We start from the raw sequence: 24,530 nt of genomic DNA on the forward strand, positions 1-24,530 counted from the left end.
CTTAATACCTCTCACACCACGGTTAATGGTATGGTTTACAACATGGAGTATAACAGCACCTCGCAGCTGTTTCTCCCCTTCTTCCTCCTCCGCTCCAACCATGGATGGACTCGTCCGTCTGAACGTAGCTGTCCGTGGTGCTGAAGTGGAAGGTAAGAATCCACCCGTTTTTTCACCATATTACATTGTGATATAACATTGAGGTAGTTTATATTTTAGTTTTTATTGGTTTACTATATGATATTCATTATATAGTGTAGTGTATACCCAGTTAATGTTAATAGCTCAGCTTATTGAAGAATATATTGGGTACATTTATTATATTGATGTAATTTAGAATTAGGTTTTTCACATCGCTTTACTGTATGACAGTTGAGTTGTTGCAGCCCCCTTTGGCGTCCATGTACGAGGTGCCTCTGTGGATGTGTAGGCTTTGACTTTAACATCTATTTCTGTGACCAGTCACAAGCTAATCCCTTAGCTATTTCAATGTTAAATTACTAGTTGCCTCTGTGGATGTGTAGGTTTTGACTTTAACATAGCCATTTCCGTGACCAGTCACAAGCTAATCCCTCAGCTATTGATATGTAAACCCCTTTGTCAAGGTGCCTCACTTCTCCCAACCAGCTTTAAAGTTGCTACGAATCTTAACAGCGTTCATTGAAGCTCTGTGGATGTGTTGGCCTTTACTTTAACATCTATTTCTGTGACCAGTCACAAGCTAATCCCTTAGCTATTTCAATGCTAAATTACTAGTTGCCTCTATGGATGTGTAGGTTTTGACTTTAACATAGCCATTTCCGTGACCAGTCACAAGCAAATCCCTCAGCTATTTGCACAAGCTAATCCCTTAGCTATTTCAATACTAAATTACTAGTTGCCTCTGTGGATGTGTAGGTTTTGACTTTAACATAGCCATTTCTGTGACCAGTCACAAGCTCATCCCTCAGCTATTTGATATGTAAACCCCTTTGTCAAGGTGCCTCACTTCTCCCAACCAGCTTAAAAGTCGCTACGAATCTTAACAGCGTTCATTGAAGCTCTGTGGATGTGTAGGCCTTTACTTTAACATCTATTTCTATGACCAGTCACAAGCTAATCCCTTAGCTATTTCAATGCTAAATTACTAGTTGCCTCTGTGGATGTGTAGGTTTTGACTTTAACATAGCCATTCCTGTGACCAGTCACACGCTAATCCCTTAGCTATTTCAATGCTAAATTACTAGTTGCCTCTGTGGATGTGTAGGTTTTGACTTTAACATAGCCATTTCCGTGACCAGTCACAAGCTAATCCCTCAGCTATTGATATGTAAACCCCTTTGTCAAGGTGCCTCATTTCTCCCAACCAGCTTAAAAGTCGCTACGAATCTTAACATCGTTCATTGAAGCTCTGTCGTCCCGACAGTTCTGTACCTTTCACCTGAAGACGGCCGCTTGCGTTGTGGCCGAAACGTCGTGAGAATTTTATTGTGTTATTTTATTATTTTATTCTCATTCTACGTAACTTTACCGAAAGAACCAAAGAAGATATATTATTATTGCTACACACATTGCAGACATTATTATTGCTATACACATTGCATATATTATTATTGCTATACACATTGGATATATTATTATTGCTATACACATTGGATATATTATTATTGCTGTACACATTGCATGTATTATTACTTTTCGATTTGAAGCTTTCGTGACTGCAAGGATTCATCTTGTTTGGTTCTTTCGGTAAAGTTACGTAGAATGAGAATAAAATAATAAAATAACACAATAACATTCTCACGACGTTTCAGCCACAACGCAAGCGGCCGTCTTCAGGTGAAAGGTACAGAACTGTCGGGACGACAGAGCTTCAATGAACGATGTTAAGATTCGTAGCGACTTTTAAGCTGGTTGGGAGAAGTGAGGCACCTTGACAAAGGGGTTTACATATCAATAGCTGAGGGATTAGCTTGTGACTGGTCACAGGAATGGCTATGTTAAAGTCAAAACCTACACATCCACAGAGGCAACTAGTAATTTAGCATTGAAATAGCTAAGGGATTAGCTTGTGACTGGTCACAGGAATGGCTATGTTAAAGTCAAAACCTACACATCCACAGAGGCAACTAGTAATTTAGCATTGAAATAGCTAAGGGATTAGCTTCTGCAAATAGCTGAGGGATTAGCTTGTGACTGGTCACGGAAATGGCTATGTTAAAGTCAAAACCTACACATCCACAGAGGCAACTAGTAATTTAGCATTTAAATAGCTAAGGGATTAGCTTGTGACTGGTCACAGAAATAGATGTTAAAGTAAAGGCCTACACATCCACAGAGCTTCAATGAACGCTGTTAAGATTTGTAGCGACTTTTAAGCTGGTTGGGAGAAGTGAGGCACCTTGACAAAGGGGTTTACATATCAAATAGCTGAGGGATTAGCTTGTGACTGGTCACGGAAATGGCTATGTTAAAGTCAAAACCTACACATCCACAGAGGCAACTAGTAATTTAGCATTGAAATAGCTAAGGGATTAGCTTGTGCAAATAGCTGAGGGATTAGCTTGTGACTGGTCACGGAAATGGCTATGTTAAAGTCAAAACCTACACATCAACAGAGGCAACTAGTAATTTAGCATTTAAATAGCTAAGGGATTAGCTTGTGACTGGTCACAGAAATAGATGTTAAGGTAAAGGCCTACACATCCACAGAGCTTCAATGAACGCTGTTAAGATTTGTAGCGACTTTTAAGCTGGTTGGGAGAAGTGAGGCACCTTGACAAAGGGGTTTACATATCAAATAGCTGAGGGATGAGCTTGTGACTGGTCACAGAAATGGCTATGTTAAAGTCAAAACCTACACATCCACAGAGGCACCTCGTACATGGATGCCAAAGGGGGCTGCAACAAGTCAAATGTCATACAGTAAAGCGATGTGAAAAACCTAATTCTAAATTACATCAATATAATAAATGTACTCAATATATTCTTTAATAAGCTGAGCTATTAACATTTACTGGCTATACACTACACTATATAATGAATATCATATAGTAAACCAATAAAAACTCAAATATAAACTACCTCAATGTTATATCTTAATGTAATATGGTGAAAAAACGGGTGGATTCTTACCTTCCACTTCAGCACCACGGACAGCTACGTTCAGACGGACGAGTCCATCCATGGTTGGAGCGGAGGAGGAAGGAGGGGAGAAACAGCTGCGAGGCGCTGTTATACTCCATGTTATAAACTATACCATTGACCTTTCACTGGAAAAAAACACCTCTGCGGTAGTCTGTCTACAGGAAAGCTACCCATACAGATGCTTACTTGAAACCGGATTCCCACCACCATCCATCCCAGAAGAACTCACTCATCAAGACTCTATACCATAGAGCCCAATGCATTTCCGACCAGGAACACATTACCAATGAACTCAAGCACGTACACCAGGCTCTCAGAGCTAATGGTTACTCCGACTACACAATCCGCAAAGCCATTACTCCAGTCAGGAAGAAGGATCCTCTTGTGGAGCCACTCAAAACCATCACCTTACCCTACATTGCAGGGGTCACTAAAAAGATCTCCAAAATCCTGAATAAACACAAGATCCAGGTCTGATTCAACACAGTACATAAAATCCGTGATCTGGTTCCATCTGTAAAATATGCTGTTCCAGACATACAGTACCCGGGCGTTTATAAACTAAAGTGCCTCTGTGGTAGTAGCTACATTGGAGAAACCAAACGGCATATCTCGGACCACATCCGCGAACATAAAGCAGACTTGAAACACGGTAGAACGAACTCCTCTGCCGTGGCAGATCACTGTTATAATTCAGTGGGTTCACATGACATTGACTTCTCCAAGACAGAGGTTCTTTGCAAACCAACCGGCTACCATGAGAGATTCGTTCATGAGGCCATCCACATATACAAACACAGAGACAATTTCAACCGAGAAGATGGATTCTGGCTTAGTAACCATTGGAAATATGTTTTAAACCATTTCGGTTCTTAATTAATTGTATTTTACGAGGACCTTCAGACCGCAGCTCTTTCGCTGGCACTGACTCTTAATACCTCTCACACCACGGTTAATGGTATGGTTTACAACATGGAGTATAACAGCACCTCGCAGCTGTTTCTCCCCTTCTTCCTCCTCCGCTCCAACCATGGATGGACTCGTCCGTCTGAACGTAGCTGTCCGTGGTGCTGAAGTGGAAGGTAAGAATCCACCCGTTTTTTCACCATATTACATTGTGATATAACATTGAGGTAGTTTATATTTTAGTTTTTATTGGTTTACTATATGATATTCATTATATAGTGTAGTGTATACCCAGTTAATGTTAATAGCTCAGCTTATTGAAGAATATATTGGGTACATTTATTATATTGATGTAATTTAGAATTAGGTTTTTCACATCGCTTTACTGTATGACAGTTGAGTTGTTGCAGCCCCCTTTGGCGTCCATGTACGAGGTGCCTCTGTGGATGTGTAGGCTTTGACTTTAACATCTATTTCTGTGACCAGTCACAAGCTAATCCCTTAGCTATTTCAATGTTAAATTACTAGTTGCCTCTGTGGATGTGTAGGTTTTGACTTTAACATAGCCATTTCCGTGACCAGTCACAAGCTAATCCCTCAGCTATTGATATGTAAACCCCTTTGTCAAGGTGCCTCACTTCTCCCAACCAGCTTTAAAGTTGCTACGAATCTTAACAGCGTTCATTGAAGCTCTGTGGATGTGTTGGCCTTTACTTTAACATCTATTTCTGTGACCAGTCACAAGCTAATCCCTTAGCTATTTCAATGCTAAATTACTAGTTGCCTCTATGGATGTGTAGGTTTTGACTTTAACATAGCCATTTCCGTGACCAGTCACAAGCAAATCCCTCAGCTATTTGCACAAGCTAATCCCTTAGCTATTTCAATACTAAATTACTAGTTGCCTCTGTGGATGTGTAGGTTTTGACTTTAACATAGCCATTTCTGTGACCAGTCACAAGCTCATCCCTCAGCTATTTGATATGTAAACCCCTTTGTCAAGGTGCCTCACTTCTCCCAACCAGCTTAAAAGTCGCTACGAATCTTAACAGCGTTCATTGAAGCTCTGTGGATGTGTAGGCCTTTACTTTAACATCTATTTCTATGACCAGTCACAAGCTAATCCCTTAGCTATTTCAATGCTAAATTACTAGTTGCCTCTGTGGATGTGTAGGTTTTGACTTTAACATAGCCATTCCTGTGACCAGTCACACGCTAATCCCTTAGCTATTTCAATGCTAAATTACTAGTTGCCTCTGTGGATGTGTAGGTTTTGACTTTAACATAGCCATTTCCGTGACCAGTCACAAGCTAATCCCTCAGCTATTGATATGTAAACCCCTTTGTCAAGGTGCCTCATTTCTCCCAACCAGCTTAAAAGTCGCTACGAATCTTAACATCGTTCATTGAAGCTCTGTCGTCCCGACAGTTCTGTACCTTTCACCTGAAGACGGCCGCTTGCGTTGTGGCCGAAACGTCGTGAGAATTTTATTGTGTTATTTTATTATTTTATTCTCATTCTACGTAACTTTACCGAAAGAACCAAAGAAGATATATTATTATTGCTACACACATTGCAGACATTATTATTGCTATACACATTGCATATATTATTATTGCTATACACATTGGATATATTATTATTGCTATACACATTGGATATATTATTATTGCTGTACACATTGCATATATTATTATTGCTATACACATTGGATATATTATTATTGCTATACACATTGGATATATTATTATTGCTATACACATTGGATATATTATTATTGCTATACACATTGGATATATTATTGAAATACACATTGCATATATTATTATTGCTATACACATTGCATATATTATTATTGCCATACACATTGCATATATTATTATTGCTAAACACATTGCATATATTTGTATTGCTATACACATTGCATATATTATTATTGCTATACACATTGCATATATTATTATTGCTGTACACATAGCCTATATTATTATTGCTATACACATTTCATACATTATTATTGCCATACAAATTGCATATATTATTATTGCTATATACATTACATATATTATTATTGCTATACACATTGCATATATTATTATTGCTTTACACATTGCATACATTATTATTGCTATACACATTGCATACATTATTATTGCTATACATATTGCATATATTTTATTTCCATACACATTGCATATATTATTATTGCTATACACACTGCATATATTATCACAATGCAAACAAAAAAAACACACTGACAGCACTATATGCTTTAAATCTTGATTTGAAGCTTTCGTGACTGTAGGAATCCACACATTCTTTGGTTTCTTTAGGTAAAGTTCATCACGTGGGTAGAACAATAAAATAATATTTTCATCGGGTGGGACAACCACGGGCAAGAAAACTTCAGCAGCGGATGTCTCACCTGATGACGATTGCTGGTTGTTAGCGGTCGAAACGTCGTGATTTGTTTCATTTGACTCCTAACCCACGTGATGACTTTGCCGGAAGAACGGAAGAGTATACTCCACGCCCCGGCTCGTCAAGATTCGAGATTTAGTAAATAGGTTTTACCCTCTTCTTTGGCTCTTTCGGTAAAGTCACCACGTAGAATGAGAATAAAATAATAAATTGATAAAATAAAATAACACAATAATATTCTCACGACGTTTCGGCCACAACACAAGCGGCCTTCATCAGGTGAAGGGACGAGACTGTCTGGAGGACAGCGCTGGAGACTGGACCAATCAAATTCAAGGACGGTGCATATTATCATCAGAGTTGTCTTTTTTTGTTTGCATTTTGACTGCTTGTGTTGTGGTTATTGCAAACGTGATGCCTTGAATAAAGGTGTCAGTTTTTGTGCCAGTTAAAAGGGTGAAACCTATTACTATATTTTGTTACTGGCAAAGGAGGTCTCATAATGTAAATTCGAGATTTAAATTTTTTTTTAAACCCGGTCCAGGCCCCGTCCCCCCACCCATCGTGATGTCTATTTGTGTTTTTAATAAATGTTTTTATTAATAAACGCGTTTGAAACTAAAATTTTTTACTGGTTAATAATCGCGTTTTTAACTAAATTTAGACTCATTCGTGATCGTGTATTTAACTACATTTGACAAAAAAGGTGTTTTTAACGATTTTTTACTAATAATCGCGTTTTTAACTAATTAATACTAATGATTCGTGTTTTTAACTACATTTGACTAATTAATAACCGTGTTTTTAACTATTTATTTGCTAATTAATCGTGTTTTAACTCATTGATACTGATGAATAATCGTGTTTTAAACACGTTTTTGCTTATTGAGATTTGTGTTTTTTCATGAATTTATGGTTTTTAGCAATTGTACTAATTAATAATGGTGTTTTTTAACGTATACTAATTGATAATCGCGTTTTTAACACATTTTTACGAATTGATATTCGTGTTTTTAACTTTTTAAAAATTAATCATCGTGTTTTAAATTTAATTTGAATAATTAATAATCGTACATTCCGCTCCACGTCCCCCACACCAACGACGGCAAATGTCTGCGTCCAATCACAGCGGCTGTTGCTGGCCAGTTATGACCAATGAGAGGCTCGCTTCTATCGCCGCCCGTCATGGCGCCGGAGAGGCCGCTGTGGGTGCCCTCTCTTCCTTAGCGCCAGACCAACAATTGCACAACAAGCTATTATTATGTTAAACAAAGAACAAGATTTTTCCAATGGTTTCCTTTCGATGTGTTTCATTTTCTTCGCGCAAGCCACCCACTTTTATTATTGAGCACATCAACATTTGATTAATTCTGGGGTCAAAATATAGTTTATTTTCTCATTTCGACTGCAAAGAAATTGTGCGCGTAAATTTTGTTTTTTTTTAACCAATTATTTTTCTTTTTCCACTGCCGAAACCAAGCCGCGCCGGGGCCGAGCCAGCCTGGCCCGCGGCTCGGCGTTGTTTTTTTTTCCCCCCCCCCGATGACGACGCTGAAGATGTTATCGTGACGACGACGATGATGATGTCAGCGATGTTAGCGACGACGAGCGATGGGGGACGATTCGGAGGCGCCAGGAGTAGGAACCACAAACGAGGAGTGGTCATGGCAGCAGTAGCAGCCACGCTGCGATGAGTCGGTGCTTCCGCAAATCATCGCGAGCGCTACGATCCTCTAGCGCAGCGCTCCCCAAACTTTTTGGCACCGGGGACCGGTTTTGTGGAAGACGATTTTTTTCACGGACCGGGGGTGGGGAGGGGGTGGGGGGGTTCATGGTTGGGTCTTTCACACTTTTAGCTTGTGGTAGGCCTCGGCAAGGTAAGGTAATTTACCCTTCTTACCGGGTAAAGGTGTCGACATGTCAAGGGGTGAGGTAAAGGGTCGGGTAAAGGTAGCGCGGAAGAATTACCCGGTAAACAATTTGTTTACCTACTACCCTGTTTGCCTACTACCTTGTTTGCCTACTACCTTGTTTACCTACTACCCTGTTTACCTACTACCTTGTTTACCTACTACCTTGTTTACTTACTACCCTGTTTACCTACTACCTTGTTTTCCTACTACCTTGTTTGCCTACTACCTTGTTTGCCTACTACCTTGTTTGCCTATTACCCTGTTTGCCTACTACCTTGTTTACCTACTACCCTGTTTACCTACTACCCTGTTTACCTACTACCCTGTTTACCTACTACCCTGTTTACCTACTACCCTGTTTACCTACTACCCTGTTTGCCTACTACCTTGTTTACCTACTACCTTGTTTACCTACTACCTTGTTTACCTACTACCTTGTTTGCCTACTACCTTGTTTACCTACTACCCTGTTTACCTACTACCCTGTTTACCTACTACCTTGTTTACCTACTACCTTGTTTACCGCTCGCTAAAAGCACCGTGGCACAGTCCCTGGCCTCCATTTAAAATTTGAATCATCGAGAGTCTTCTATAGATGAATAAAGCGCTCTACCTAGCATTTACCTGTTATAAACCTTCTTCACGTGTAGTAGTGCCCCAGTAAATACCCTGTTATAAACCTTCTTCACGTGTAGTAGTGCCCCAGTAATTACCCTGTTATAAACCTTCTTCACGTGTAGTAGTGCCCCAGTAATTAACCTGTTATAAACCTTCTTCACGTGTAGTAGTGTCCCAGTAATTACCCTGTTATAAACCTTTTTCACGCGTAGTAGTGCCCCAGCAATTACCCTGTTATAAACCTTCACGTGTAGTAGTGCCCCAGTAATTACCCTGTTATAAACCTTCTTCACGTGTAGTAGTGCCCCAGTAATTACCCTGTTATAAACCTTCTTCACGCGTAGTAGTGCCCCAGTAATTACCCTGTTATAAACCTTCTTCACGTGTAGTAGTGCCCCAGTAATTACCCTGTTATAAACCTTCACGCGTAGTAGTGCCCCAGTAATTACCGTGTTATAAACCTTCTTCACGTGTAGTAGTGCCCCAGTAATTACCCTGTTATAAACCTTCACGTGTAGTAGTGCCCCAGTAATTACCCTGTAATCGGGTAATTTGTATGGGGTAAGGGTAAAAGGTGGGGTAAGGGTAAAAGGTAGGGTAAAGGTAAGCTCGTTGCTGAAGGGTAAAAGGTAAGGGTAGAATGATTGTATTGTGGTAAGGTAAAAGGTAGGGTAAAGGTAGGCTCGTTTTTTTACCTTACCTTGCCGAGGCCTAGCTTGTGGGCTTACTCATTGTGGCTACTAGGCGGTTAGCTTGTGGGCTTACCAACACCACGTGACTGAGATGAGTTGCGCAGTGCGGGAAGGAGGCGCGGATGGACGTGGTAAATAATAAAATAATGGGGCGGGCCACGCGCGGATTCACCGCTCTCAACTCCTGCTGCTGTGCGGCCCGGTTCCTAACAGGCCACGGACCGGGGCTTGGGGACCCCTGCTGTAGCGGTCCGCGGCCCGGGGTTGGGGACCCCTGCTGTAGCGGTCCGGGGTTGGGGGCCCCTGCTCTAGCGTCCCCATGTGTGCGCGGTGCCGCTTGTCGCAGGCCTGGCTGACGTCAAGAGCGCCACCTTCTTCCTGGGGTTCTCCTACGGCTTCTCCCCCATCCTCAAGACGCTCACTGACACCATCAGCACCGACACTATCTACGCTATGACGGTGACGCACGCACTGCACGTCCGGTGGCGAGTGGTGGCGAGCGGGGAATGATGAGTGGTGAATGGTGGCGAGTGGCGAGTGTTGGGTGGTGAGTAATGGCTGGTGGTGAGCGGGGAATGATGAGTGGTGAGTCGTGATGGTGATGTTTCTTTATTGCAGACGCTGATGCTGCTGGGACATCTGCTACTGTTTGATTATGGCATGAGTCCGAAGAGGTGAGAGATTACATCATCACCATCATAATCACCACCACCATCACCACTTCATTACCATCACCATCTTTGCCATCGACATGATCGGTATGGTGTGTCTGTGTGTAGTGTGTTGTATTGTGTTTCATGTACGGTTTATTGTTTGTATTGTATGGTGTATATATGGTGTATGGTATGGTGTTTAGTATGTTTGTGGTATTGTCTTTGTAGGCTCGCAAAAATTGGGGGACCATTGTCTTTGTGGCGAGTCGGGGTGACGTCTCTGAGCATGGAGGTGTTCGGCGCACTGTGTATGGTACGGTGCATGTGGTGCCGGGCGGTAACGCTGCGGTGAGCATTCCCATGGGAGGAAAGGCTCACTTCAATTGGCTTTTCCCTCATGGCGTTTGTAGCCACCACAGCGGCCAATGGGGGACTCTGGACAGGTGCGAGGGGCTGGTAACCCTTCAATTTAAGTACCACTAAAATACGTGGAAAAAAAATCTAACTAAGCTTGTGCCAAAGGCCCAGGAGGTACAGGCATCTATGACGTCTCCTTGCCAAACTCCACTTGGCGGAGCTAGGAGACTGAACCCATGCCCTTGGGGTTCCTCCAGGAACGGCAAAAAGGCACTGTGAGTTGCCACGTGGAATGTTTGAACGCTCACTCTGTTGGGAGATGGACCGGCACTGCCTGGACCTCTGTGGGATACAGGAGGTCCCGTGGACCGGTTCTGGCTCCAGTCATCATGAGGGATGCACAGTTCTCAACTTGGGGAAGGAGACTGCCAAACATCAGGGAGTGGAACTGTTTTTTTGAACAAAAGAATGAAGGGAGTGTGGGAGCGTGGCGGTGAGGTGTGGGAAGCTGTAAGTCCAAGGCTACCGTGAGCGAGCTCGCCTCCCCATCACCAGAATGCGAGGAATAGTGGGTGGTGGTGGTTGCTTACGCCCCCATAGAAGATCAACATCAGTGTAGGGATGCAGGAAAAGGCCGAGTCAGATGCCTTCTATGACCTCCTGTTACAGGTGCTAGCTAAAGTGGCCCCTTGGGATAGTCATCCTGTTGGGTGACTTTAATGCCCGAATGGGTCATGATGCTGGTACTTGGGCTGGAGTGATTGGAAGGCATGGGCCAGATCAGCTAAATAACAATGGTAGGCGACTACACTTTTGTGCAGCCCATGGGCTTGTAATGACTAACACGCTGGTCTGGCATCAGGGCATCCACACATCATGGATGCATGCCAGGTCCCAGCAAGAACATCTGCTGGACTATATAGTGATGGAACAGCAGATGCAGGCCCATGTCCTTGACATGAGGACTTATCGTGAAGCTGAACTGCCCACTATCGGCTTGTCATCTGAAAGATGCGCCAGCCATTCTTCCAGTTGGTGGGTGTCCATCTAGGACCCCATTCAAACCCACAGTGGTCGGGTCTTAGCTCGCTGATGAAAGTTGCAAATGAAAATGTCTTCAGCACATGCAGCTGGGGTTGGCATTGTCCATCCCCCCTCCTCCTGATGCCGAGGAGAAATGGCCAAGGTTTAGGACTGTGGCTCATGTAGCTGCAACGGCTGCTTTGGGTACACGGTCCAAACCTGCCCTGAGACCCCGGCTGACAGAGAAGGTGTTCCAGGCCCACTCCCACCGTCTACAGCATCCCACACCAGAGAATGTGGAGGCTTATCGCAGCCTCAACTCGGAGGTTCAGAGAGCCGTGCGGCGGTGCAAGGATGAGCGGTGGTCGCGTGTTGCTCGGGAGGTGGAGTCTGACTCAGAAGCTGACAAATTACGCTTTATTCCATTAAAAAGGTAACTTGCAGTGCCACACCTTAGGGGAAAGAAGGGTGATCCGATCTCTGACACCCAGCAACAGGTTTGCGGATTTCCTGAGCATTTCTGTGAGGTCTTGGAGGAGGGTAAATCCCTCGGCCTGGAAAACATCGTGGGGAAAAGTTGAGCCATGACCCTGCTGAGGCTGCGGTGCCTCAAATATTGGATGTAGTCACCGCTGTGAGTGGCTGGCTGAAGTGCCATCTGTTGAGGAAGTATGGAAGTCAATCCAGAGTCTGAGACCAGGAAAAGCGCCGGGCAGAGATGATCTCCCACGCGAACTGCCGAAGGATGGTGGTGTTTCTGTGCAGAATGCCCTATTTTTACATAACAGTCAAGACCACTGGACGAGTTCCGCAGGATTGGAAGGATGCCCTGGTGGTCCCCCTCTTTAAGGACTGCACAGACCCGAACAACTACAGGGGGCATCTCACTCCTCAGTGTGCCGGGAAAGATACTGGCAAGGATTAGTCAACATCGCCTTGCCAGGCACGCTGAGGAGAGGCTTGCGGAGCCCCAATGCGGTTTCAGGAAAGGGCGGTCCTGCACAGATGCCATATTTTCTGTCCGTCTGCTACAGCAGAGGTGTAGGGAATTCCAGCAAGACCTACATATCTGCTTTATTGACCTGGTGAAGGCCTATGATACCTTCAGTAGGTCTAGCTCTGGGTTGTTCTTCATGCTTTCTGAGTTCCAAAGCTGGGCAAACTTATGACCGGCTCTGGTTTGACAGCAGAGGTCTCGCTCCGACTCAGTCGAGTGGCATTCTTTTCATCGGCTGCGTAACGCTGTGTGTGGAAGCTACCTGGTGTGTCGATTCACATGAAGCTTCAAGTTTTCTTGGGCACGGTCATGCCCTCCATTATCTATGCTTATGAAACGTGGACCCCCCCCCCCTAAACGAACATCTTTGACAGCTAAAACATTCAGGCTGGCCTGCCCACGATCTATCCTGGGTTTGAGCAGGCTGGATTGTGAGTTCACAAATCCTCAAAAGCTCTGGACACAGTCCCATCGGTGACCTCCTCCAGGAGCCAAGGCTGGGTCATGTAGCCTGCATGCCCAGCCAGCTTTTGTTCGGCCGGTTCGAGGGGGCTAAAAGGGCACGGCGCAGGCTAGAGAAGAGATGGAGTGACGTGGTACAAGAGGATGTGGAGCCGAGTGGAATTTCCAATAACTGGGACCAGCGGTGTCAAGATCGGCCTCTGTGGAGGAGGCTCGTGAAGGATGCTACTGGGCAGTTGGAGGCAGTCGCCCTCCAACAACAACGGAGGGTGGAGGAGCGACGCTCATATCGAGCGGAGCGCCAGGCAGCTTAAACACAGCAAGTGGGCACAGTAGGGGGCACAGGTGGTGCATCAGCCAGTCATCTCAGTCAGTCGACTCGTGGCACCTGGGTCTGCCCCGTGACCTCCTGCCAGCGGGCGTTCGACACTTCACGTGGCCTCAACGTGCACCTAGCCTGGCACAAGCGCCGTGGTGACGTCACCGTCACTTGGCGGCGAATGGTAGTTATTGGTACTGGTCAGTAAAATAAAACCTCATATGGATTGGTGTATGGTATGGTGTGCATGGTACGGTACGGTGTGTTTGTGTGTTGTTAGGGTGACGTCTCTGAGCATGGCGGTGTTTGGCGCCGTGTGCTTGGCATCGCGTCTCCCCACCGCCCCCCACGCCTTCGCCATCACCGCCTTCGCCTACCAGATCTTCGCTCTGTGGCCATCCCTGCAGCTGATCATCAAGGTGATGATGGCGATAGTGGTGGTGGCGATAGCGGTGGTGATGGTATCCAGTCGTAGCCTACATGAGTAAGCCCACAAGCTCTAACCCCTAGTAGCCTACATGAGTAAGCCCACAAGCTCTAACCCCTAGTAGCCTACATGAGTAAGCCCACAAGCTCTAACGCCTAGTAGCCTACATGAGTAAGCCCACAAGCTCTAACCCCTAGTAGCCTCCAAGAGAAAGCCCACAAGCTCTAACCCCTAGTAGCCTACATGAGTAAGCCCACAAGCTCTAACCCCTAGTAGCCTACATGAGTAAGCCCACAAGCTATAACCCCTAGTAGCCTACATGCGTAAGCCCACAAGCTCTAACCCCTAGTAGCCTACATGGGTAAGCCCACAAGCTGACCCCTAGTAGCCACAATGAGAAAGCCCACGAGCTCTAACCCCTAGTAGCCTACATGAGTAAGCCCACAAGCTCTAACCCCTAGTAGCCTACATGAGTAAGCCCACAAGCTCTAACCCCTAGTAGCCTACATGAGTAAGCCCACAGGCTTTAACCCCTAGTAGCCTACATGAGTAAACCCACAAGCTCTAACCCCTAGTAGCCTACATAAGTAAGCCCACAAGTGCTAACCCCTAGTAGCCTACATGAGTAAGCCCACAAGCTCTAACCCCTAGTAGCCTACATGAGTAAGCCCACAAGCGCTAACCCCTAGTAGCCTACATGAGTAAGCCCACAAGCTCTAACCCCTATTAGCCTACATGAGTAAGCCCACAGGCTTTAACCCCTAGTAGCCTACATGAGTAAGCCCACAAGCTCTAACCCCTAGTAGCCACAATGAGTAACCCCACAAGCTCTAATGCCTAGTAGCCTACATGAGTAAGCCCACAAGCTCTAACCCCTAGTAGCCACAATGAGTAAGCTCACAAGCTGTAACCCTAGTAGCCTACATGAGTAAGCCCACAAGCTCTAACCCCTAGTAGCCTACATGAGTAAGCCCACAAGCTCTAACCCCTAGTAGTCTACATAAGTAAGCCCACAAGTTCTAACCCCTAGTAGCCTACATGAGTAAGCCCACAAGCTTAAACCCCTAGTAGCCTACACGAGTAAGCCCACAAGCTCTAACCCCTAGTAGCCTACATGAGTAAGCCCACAAGCTCTAACCCCTAGTAGCCTACATGAGTAAGCCCACAAGCTCTAACCCCTAGTAGCCTACATGAGTAAGCCCACAAGCTCTAACCCCTAGTAGCCTACATGAGTAAGCCCACAAGCTCTAACCCCTAGTAGCCTACATGAGTAAGCCCACAAGCTCTAACCCCTAGTAGACTACATGAGTAAGCCCACAAACTCTAACCCCTAGTAGCCTACATGAGTAAGCCCACAAGCTCTAACCCCTAGTAGACTACATGAGTAAGCCTACAAGCTATAACCCCTAGTAGTCTACATGAGTAAGCCCACAAGCTCTAACCCCTAGTAGCCTACATGAGTAAGCCCACAAGCTCTAACCCCTAGTAGCCTACATGAGTAAGCCCACAAGCTCTAACCCCTAGTAGCCTACATGAGTAAGCCAACAAGCTCTAACCCCTAGTAGCCTACATGAGTAAGCCCACAAGCTCTAACCCCTAGTAGCCTACACGAGTAAGCCCACAAGCTCTAACCCCTAGTAGCCTACACGAGTAAGCCCACAAGCTCTAACCCCTAGTAGCCTACATGAGTAAGCCCACAAGCTCTAACCCCTAGTAGCCTACATGAGTAAGCCCACAAGCTCTAACCCCTAGTAGCCTACATGAGTAAGCCCACAAGCTCTAACCCCTAGTAGCCTACATGAGTAAGCCCACAAGCTCTAACCCCTAGTAGACTACATGAGTAAGCCCACAAGCTCTAACCCCTAGTAGCCTACATGAGTAAGCCCACAAGCTCTAACCCCTAGTAGACTACATGAGTAAGCCTACAAGCTCTAACCCCTAGTAGCCTACATGAGTAATCCCACAAGCTCTAACCCCTAGTAGTCTACATGAATAAGCCCACAAGCTCTAACCCCTAGTAGCCTACATGAGTAAGCCCACAAGCTCTAACCCCTAGTAGCCTACATGAGTAAGCCCACAAGCTCTAACCCCTAGTAGTCTACATGAGTAAGCCCACAAGCTCTAACCCCTAGTAGCCTACATGAGTAAGCCCACAAGCTTAAACCCCTAGTAGCCTACATGAGTAAGCCCAAAAGCTCTAAACCCTAGTAGCCTACATGAGTAAGCCCACAAGCTCTAACCCCTAGTAGACTACATGAGTAAGCCTACAAGCTCTAACCCCTAGTAGCCTACATGAGTAAGCCCACAAGCTCTAACCCCTAGTAGCCTACATGAGTAAGCCCACAAGCTCTAACCCCTAGTAGCCTACATGAGTAAGCCCACAAGCTCTAACCCCTAGTAGCCTACATGAGTAAGCCCACAAGCTCTAACCCCTAGTAGCCTACATGAGTAAGCCCACAAGCTCTAACCCCTAGTAGCCTACATGAGTAAGCCCACAAGCTCTAACCCCTAGTAGCCTACATGAGTAAGCCCACAAGCTCTAACCCCTAGTAGACTACATGAGTAAGCCCACAAACTCTAACCCCTAGTAGCCTACATGAGTAAGCCCACAAGCTCTAACCCCTAGTAGACTACATGAGTAAGCCTACAAGCTCTAACCCCTAGTAGTCTACATGAGTAAGCCCACAAGCTCTAACCCCTAGTAGCCTACATGAGTAAGCCCACAAGCTCTAACCCCTAGTAGCCTACATGAGTAAGCCCACAAGCTCTAACCCCTAGTAGCCTACATGAGTAAGCCAACAAGCTCTAACCCCTAGAAGCCTACATGAGTAAGCCCACAAGCTCTAACCCCTAGTAGCCTACACGAGTAAGCCCACAAGCTCTAACCCCTAGTAGGCTACACGAGTAAGCCCACAAGCTCTAACCCCTAGTAGCCTACATGAGTAAGCCCACAAGCTCTAACCCCTAGTAGCCTACATGAGTAAGCCCACAAGCTCTAACCCCTAGTAGCCTACATGAGTAAGCCCACAAGCTCTAACCCCTAGTAGCCTACATGAGTAAGCCCACAAGCTCTAACCCCTAGTAGACTACATGAGTAAGCCCACAAGCTCTAACCCCTAGTAGCCTACATGAGTAAGCCCACAAGCTCTAACCCCTAGTAGACTACATGAGTAAGCCTACAAGCTCTAACCCCTAGTAGCCTACATGAGTAATCCCACAAGCTCTAACCCCTAGTAGTCTACATGAATAAGCCCACAAGCTCTAACCCCTAGTAGCCTACATGAGTAAGCCCACAAGCTCTAACCCCTAGTAGCCTACATGAGTAAGCCCACAAGCTCTAACCCCTAGTAGTCTACATGAGTAAGCCCACAAGCTCTAACCCCTAGTAGCCTACATGAGTAAGCCCACAAGCTTAAACCCCTAGTAGCCTACATGAGTAAGCCCAAAAGCTCTAACCCCTAGTAGCCTACATGAGTAAGCCCACAAGCTCTAACCCCTAGTAGACTACATGAGTAAGCCTACAAGCTCTAACCCCTAGTAGCCTACATGAGTAAGCCCACAAGCTCTAACCCCTAGTAGCCTACATGAGTAAGCCCACAAGCTCTAACCCCTAGTAGCCTACATGAGTAAGCCCACAAGCTCTAACCCCTAGTAGCCTACATGAGTAAGCCCACAAGCTCTAACCCCTAGTAGACTACATGAGTAAGCCCACAAGCTCTAACCCCTAGTAGCCTACATGAGTAAGCCCACAAGCTCTAACCCCTAGTAGCCTACATGAGTAAGCCCACAAGCTTAAACCCCTAGTAGCCTACATGAGTAAGCCCACAAGCTCTAACCCCTAGTAGCCTACATGAGTAAGCCCACAAGCTCTAACCCCTAGTAGACTACATGAGTAAGCCTACAAGCTCTAACCCCTAGTAGCCTACATGAGTAAGCCCACAAGCTCTAACCCCTAGTAGCCTACATGAGTAAGCCCACAAGCTCTAACCCCTAGTAGCCTACATGAGTAAGCCCACAAGCTCTAACCCCTAGTAGTCTACATGAGTAAGCCCACAAGCTCTAACCCCTAGTAGCCTACATGAGTAAGCCCACAAGCTTAAACCCCTAGTAGCCTACATGAGTAAGCCCACAAGCTCTAACCCCTAGTAGCCTACATGAGTAAGCCCACAAGCTCTAACCCCTAGTAGACTACATGAGTAAGCCTACAAGCTCTAACCCCTAGTAGCCTACATGAGTAAGCCCACAAGCTCTAACCCCTAGTAGCCTACATGAGTAAGCCCACAAGCTCTAACCCCTAGTAGCCTACATGAGTAAGCCCACAAGCTCTAACCCCTAGTAGCCTACATGAGTAAGCCCACAAGCTCTAACCCCTAGTAGTCTACATGAGTAAGCCCACAAGCTCTAACCCCTAGTAGCCTACATGAGTAAGCCCACAAGCTTAAACCCCTAGTAGCCTACATGAGTAAGCCCACAAGCTCTAACCCCTAGTAGCCTACATGAGTAAGCCCACAAGCTCTAACCCCTAGTAGACTACATGAGTAAGCCTACAAGCTCTAACCCCTAGTAGCCTACATGAGTAAGCCCACAAGCTCTAACCCCTAGTAGCCTACATGAGTAAGCCCACAAGCTCTAACCCCTAGTAGCCTACATGAGTAAGCCCACAAGCTCTAACCCCTAGTAGCCTACATGAGTAAGCCCACAAGCTCTAACCCCTAGTAGACTACATGAGTAAGCCCACAAGCACTAACCCCTAGTAGCCTACATGAGTAAGCCCACAAGCTCTAACCCCTAGTAGCCTACATGAGTAAGCCCACAAGCTCTAACCCCTAGTAGCCTACATGAGTAAGCCCACAAGCTTAAACCCCTAGTAGCCTACATGAGTAAGCCCACAAGCTCTAACCCCTAGTAGACTACATGAGTAAGCCTACAAGCTCTAACCCCTAGTAGCCTACATGAGTAAGCCCACAAGCTCTAACCTCTAGTAGCCTACATGAGTAAGCCCACAAGCTCTAACCCCTAGTAGCCTACATGAGTAAGCCCACAAGCTCTAACCCCTAGTAGCCTACATGAGTAAGCCCACAAGATCTAACCCCTAGTAGACTACATGAGTAAGCCCACAAGCTCTAACCCCTAGTAGCCTACATGAGTAAGCCCACAAGCTCTAACCCCTAGTAGCCTACATGAGTAAGCCCACAAGCTCTAACCCCTAGTAGCCTACATGAGTAAGCCCACAAGCTCTAACCCCTAGTAGCCTACATGAGTAAGCCCACAAGCTCTAACCCCTAGTAGACTACATGAGTAAGCCCACAAGCTCTAGCCCCTAGTAGCCTACATAAGTAAGCCCACAAGTTCTAACCCCTAGTAGCCTACATGAGTAAGCCCACAAGCTTAAACCCCTAGTAGCCTACATGAGTAAGCCCACAAGCTCTAACCCCTAGTAGCCTACATGAGTAAGCCCACAAGCTCTAACCCCTAGTAGCCTACATGAGTAAGCCCACAAGCTCTAACCCCTAGTAGCCTACATGAGTAAGCCCACAAGCTCTAACCCCTAGTAGCCTACATGAGTAAGCCCACAAGCTCTAACCCCTAGTAGCCTACATGAGTAAGCCCACAAGCTCTAACCCCTAGTAGCCTACATGAGTAAGCCCACAAGCTCTAACCCCTAGTAGCCTACATGAGTAAGCCCACAAGCTCTAACCCCTAGTAGCCTACATGAGTAAGCCCACAAGCTCTAACCCCTAGTAGCCTACATGAGTAAGCCCACAAGCTCTAACCCCTAGTAGACTACATGAGTAAGCCCACAAGCTCTAGCCCCTAGTAGCCTACATGAGTAAGGCCACAAGCTCTAACCCCTAGTAGACTACATGAGTAAGCCTACAAGCTCTAACCCCTAGTAGCCTACATGAGTAATCCCACAAGCTCTAACCCCTAGTAGTCTACATGAGTAAGCCCACAAGCTCTAACCCCTAGTAGCCTACATGAGTAAGCCCACAAGCTCTAACCCCTAGTAGCCTACATGAGTAAGCCCACAAGCTCTAACCCCTAGTAGTCTACATAAGTAAGCCCACAAGTTCTAACCCCTAGTAGCCTACATGAGTAAGCCCACAAGCTTAAACCCCTAGTAGCCTACATGAGTAAGCCCACAAGCTCTAACCCCTAGTAGCCTACATGAGTAAGCCCACAAGCTCTAACCCCTAGTAGCCTACATGAGTAAGCCCACAAGCTCTAACCCCTAGTAGCCTACATGAGTAAGCCCACAAGCTCTAACCCCTAGTAGCCTACATGAGTAAGCCCACAAGCTCTAACCCCTAGTAGACTACATGAGTAAGCCTACAAGCTCTAACCCCTAGTAGCCTACATGAGTAAGCCCACAAGCTCTAACCCCTAGTAGCCTACATGAGTAAGCCCACAAGCTCTAACCCCTAGTAGCCTGCATGAGTAAGCCCACAAGCTCTAACCCCCTAGTAGCCTACACGAGTAAGCCCACAAGCTCTAACCCCTAGTAGCCTACATGAGTAAGCCCACAAGCTCGAACCGCTAGTAGCCTACATGAGTAAGCCCACAAGCTCTAACCCCTAGTAGACTACATGAATAAGCCCACAAGCTCTAACCCCTAGTAGCCTACATGAGTAAGCCCACAAGCTCTAACCCCTAGTAGACTACATGAGTAAGCCCACAAGCTCTAACCCCTAGTAGCCTACATGAGTAAGCCCACAAGCTCTAACCCCTAGTAGACTACATGAGTAAGCCTACAAGCTCTAACCCCTAGTAGCCTACATGAGTAAGCCCACAAGCTCTAACCTCTAGTAGCCTACATGAGTAAGCCCACAAGCTCTAACCCCTAGTAGCCTACATGAGTAAGCCCACAAGCTCTAACCCCTAGTAGCCTACATGAGTAAGCCCACAAGCTCTAACCCCTAGTAGACTACATGAGTAAGCCCACAAGCTCTAACCCCTAGTAGCCTACATAAGTAAGCCCACAAGCTCTAACCCCTAGTAGCCTACATGAGTAAGCCCACAAGCTCTAACCCCTAGTAGCCTACATGAGTAAGCCCACAAGCTCTAACCCCTAGTAGCCTACATGAGTAAGCCCACAAGCTCTAACCCCTAGTAGACTACATGAGTAAGCCCACAAGCTCTAACCCCTAGTAGACTACATGAGTAAGCCCACAAGCTCTAGCCCCTAGTAGCCTGCATGAGTAAGGCCACAAGCTCTAACCCCTAGTAGACTACATGAGTAAGCCTACAAGCTCTAACCCCTAGTAGCCTACATGAGTAATCCCACAAGCTCTAACCCCTAGTAGTCTACATGAGTAAGCCCACAAGCTCTAACCCCTAGTAGCCTACATGAGTAAGCCCACAAGCTCTAACCCCTAGTAGCCTACATGAGTAAGCCCACAAGCTCTAACCCCTAGTAGTCTACATAAGTAAGCCCACAAGTTCTAACCCCTAGTAGCCTACATGAGTAAGCCCACAAGCTTAAACCCCTAGTAGCCTACATGAGTAAGCCCACAAGCTCTAACCCCTAGTAGCCTACATGAGTAAGCCCACAAGCTCTAACCCCTAGTAGCCTACATGAGTAAGCCCACAAGCTCTAACCCCTAGTAACCTACATGAGTAAGCCCACAAGCTCTAACCCCTAGTAGCCTACATGAGTAAGCCCACAAGCTCTAACCCCTAGTAGCCTACATGAGTAAGCCCACAAGCTCTAACCCCTAGTAGCCTACATGAGTAAGCCCACAAGCTCTAACCCCTAGTAGCCTACATGAGTAAGCCCACAAGCTCTAACCCCTAGTAGCCTACATGAGTAAGCCCACAAGCTCTAACCCCTAGTAGCCTACATGAGTAAGCCCACAAGCTCTAACCCCTAGTAGACTACATGAGTAAGCCCACAAGCTCTAGCCCCTAGTAGCCTACAGGAGTAAGGCCACAAGCTCTAACCCCTAGTAGACTACATGAGTAAGCCTACAAGCTCTAACCCCTAGTAGCCTACATGAGTAATCCCACAAGCTCTAACCCCTAGTAGTCTACATGAGTAAGCCCACAAGCTCTAACCCCTAGTAGCCTACATGAGTAAGCCCACAAGCTCTAACCCCTAGTAGCCTACATGAGTAAGCCCACAAGCTCTAACCCCTAGTAGTCTACATAAGTAAGCCCACAAGTTCTAACCCCTAGTAGCCTACATGAGTAAGCCCACAAGCTTAAACCCCTAGTAGCGTACATGAGTAAGCCCACAAGCTCTAACCCCTAGTAGCCTACATGAGTAAGCCCACAAGCTCTAACCCCTAGTAGCCTACATGAGTAAGCCCACAAGCTCTAACCCCTAGTAGCCTACATGAGTAAGCCCACAAGCTCTAACCCCTAGTAGCCTACATGAGTAAGCCCACAAGCTCTAACCCCTAGTAGACTACATGAGTAAGCCTACAAGCTCTAACCCCTAGTAGCCTACATGAGTAAGCCCACAAGCTCTAACCCCTAGTAGCCTACATGAGTAAGCCCACAAGCTCTAACCCCTAGTAGCCTGCATGAGTAAGCCCACAAGCTCTAACCCCCTAGTAGCCTACACGAGTAAGCCCACAAGCTCTAACCCCTAGTAGCCTACATGAGTAAGCCCACAAGCTCGAACCCCTAGTAGCCTACATGAGTAAGCCCACAAGCTCTAACCCCTAGTAGACTACATGAGTAAGCCCACAAGCTCTAACCCCTAGTAGCCTACATGAGTAAGCCCACAAGCTCTAACCCCTAGTAGACTACATGAGTAAGCCTACAAGCTCTAACCCCTAGTAGCCTACATGAGTAATCCCACAAGCTCTAACCCCTAGTAGTCTACATGAATAAGCCCACAAGCTCTAACCCCTAGTAGCCTACATGAGTAAGCCCACAAGCTCTAACCCCTAGTGGCCTACATGAGTAAGCCCACAAGCTCTAACCCCTAGTAGTCTACATGAGTAAGCCCACAAGCTCTAACCCCTAGTAGCCTACATGAGTAAGCCCACAAGCTCTAGCCCCTAGTAGCCTACATGAGTAAGGCCACAAGCTCTAACCCCTAGTAGCCTACATGAGTAAGTCCACAAGCTCTAACCCCTAGTAGTCTACATAAGTAAGCCCACAAGTTCTAACCCCTAGTAGCCTACATGAGTAAGCCCACAAGCTTAAACCCCTAGTAGCCTACATGAGTAAGCCCACAAGCTCTAACCCCTAGTAGCCTACATGAGTAAGCCCACAAGCTCTAACCCCTAGTAGCCTACATGAGTAAGCCCACAAGCTCTAACCCCTAGTAGCCTACATGAGTAAGCCCACAAGCTCTAACCCCTAGTAGCCTACATGAGTAAGCCCACAAGCTCTAACCCCTAGTAGACTACATGAGTAAGCCTACAAGCTCTAACCCCTAGTAGCCTACATGAGTAAGCCCACAAGCTCTAACCCCTAGTAGCCTACATGAGTAAGCCCACAAGCTCTAACCCCTAGTAGCCTGCATGAGTAAGCCCACAAGCTCTAACCCCCTAGTAGCCTACACGAGTAAGCCCACAAGCTCTAACCCCTAGTAGCCTACATGAGTAAGCCCACAAGCTCGAACCCCTAGTAGCCTACATGAGTAAGCCCACAAGCTCTAACCCCTAGTAGACTACATGAGTAAGCCCACAAGCTCTAACCCCTAGTAGCCTACATGAGTAAGCCCACAAGCTCTAACCCCTAGTAGACTACATGAGTAAGCCTACAAGCTCTAACCCCTAGTAGCCTACATGAGTAATCCCACAAGCTCTAACCCCTAGTAGTCTACATGAATAAGCCCACAAGCTCTAACCCCTAGTAGCCTACATGAGTAAGCCCACAAGCTCTAACCCCTAGTAGCCTACATGAGTAAGCCCACAAGCTCTAACCCCTAGTAGTCTACATGAGTAAGCCCACAAGCTCTAACCCCTAGTAGCCTACATGAGTAAGCCCACAAGCTTAAACCCCTAGTAGCCTACATGAGTAAGCCCACAAGCTCTAACCCCTAGTAGCCTACATGAGTAAGCCCACAAGCTCTAACCCCTAGTAGACTACATGAGTAAGCCTACAAGCTCTAACCCCTAGTAGCCTACATGAGTAAGCCCACAAGCTCTAACCCCTAGTAGCCTACATGAGTAAGCCCACAAGCTCTAACCCCTAGTAGCCTACATGAGTAAGCCCACAAGCTCTAACCCCTAGTAGCCTACATGAGTAAGCCCACAAGCTCTAACCCCTAGTAGCCTACATGAGTAAGCCCACAAGCTCTAACCCCTAGTAGCCTACATGAGTAAGCCCACAAGCTCTAACCCCTAGTAGACTACATGAGTAAGCCCACAAGCTCTAACCCCTAGTAGCCTACATGAGTAAGCCCACAAGCTCTAACCCCTAGTAGCCTACATGAGTAAGCCCACAAGCTCTAACCCCTAGTAGCCTACATGAGTAAGCCCACAAGCTCTAACCCCTAGTAGCCTACATGAGTAAGCCCACAAGCTCTAACCCCTAGTAGCCTACATGAGTAAGCCCACAAGCTCTAACCCCTAGTAGCCTACATGAGTAAGCCCACAAGCTCTAACCCCTAGTAGCCTACATGAGTAAGCCCACAAGCTCTAACCCCTAGTAGCCT

The 24,530-nt window shown here is 46.3% G+C and overlaps 1 protein-coding gene across 1 annotated transcript in view; it reads left to right on the forward strand.

Annotated features, from left to right (window-relative positions):
• PIGC (phosphatidylinositol glycan anchor biosynthesis class C) overlaps nucleotides 1-24,530 on the forward strand; it is a 49,980-nt gene that overhangs the window by 11,038 nt on the left and 14,412 nt on the right. The window contains exons 4-6 of the mRNA XM_032980797.2: nucleotides 10,024-10,136; nucleotides 10,296-10,351; nucleotides 13,769-13,907. Coding sequence (XP_032836688.1) covers nucleotides 10,024-10,136; nucleotides 10,296-10,351; nucleotides 13,769-13,907 — 308 coding nt within the window. The remainder of the gene's footprint in view (nucleotides 1-10,023; nucleotides 10,137-10,295; nucleotides 10,352-13,768; nucleotides 13,908-24,530) is intronic.

Source organism: Petromyzon marinus, chromosome 74 (genome assembly GCF_048934315.1).
Source record: "Petromyzon marinus isolate PM22_M1 ecotype Great Lakes invasive population chromosome 74, UKy_Petmar_22M1.pri1.0, whole genome shotgun sequence".
NCBI lineage: Eukaryota > Metazoa > Chordata > Hyperoartia > Petromyzontiformes > Petromyzontidae > Petromyzon > Petromyzon marinus.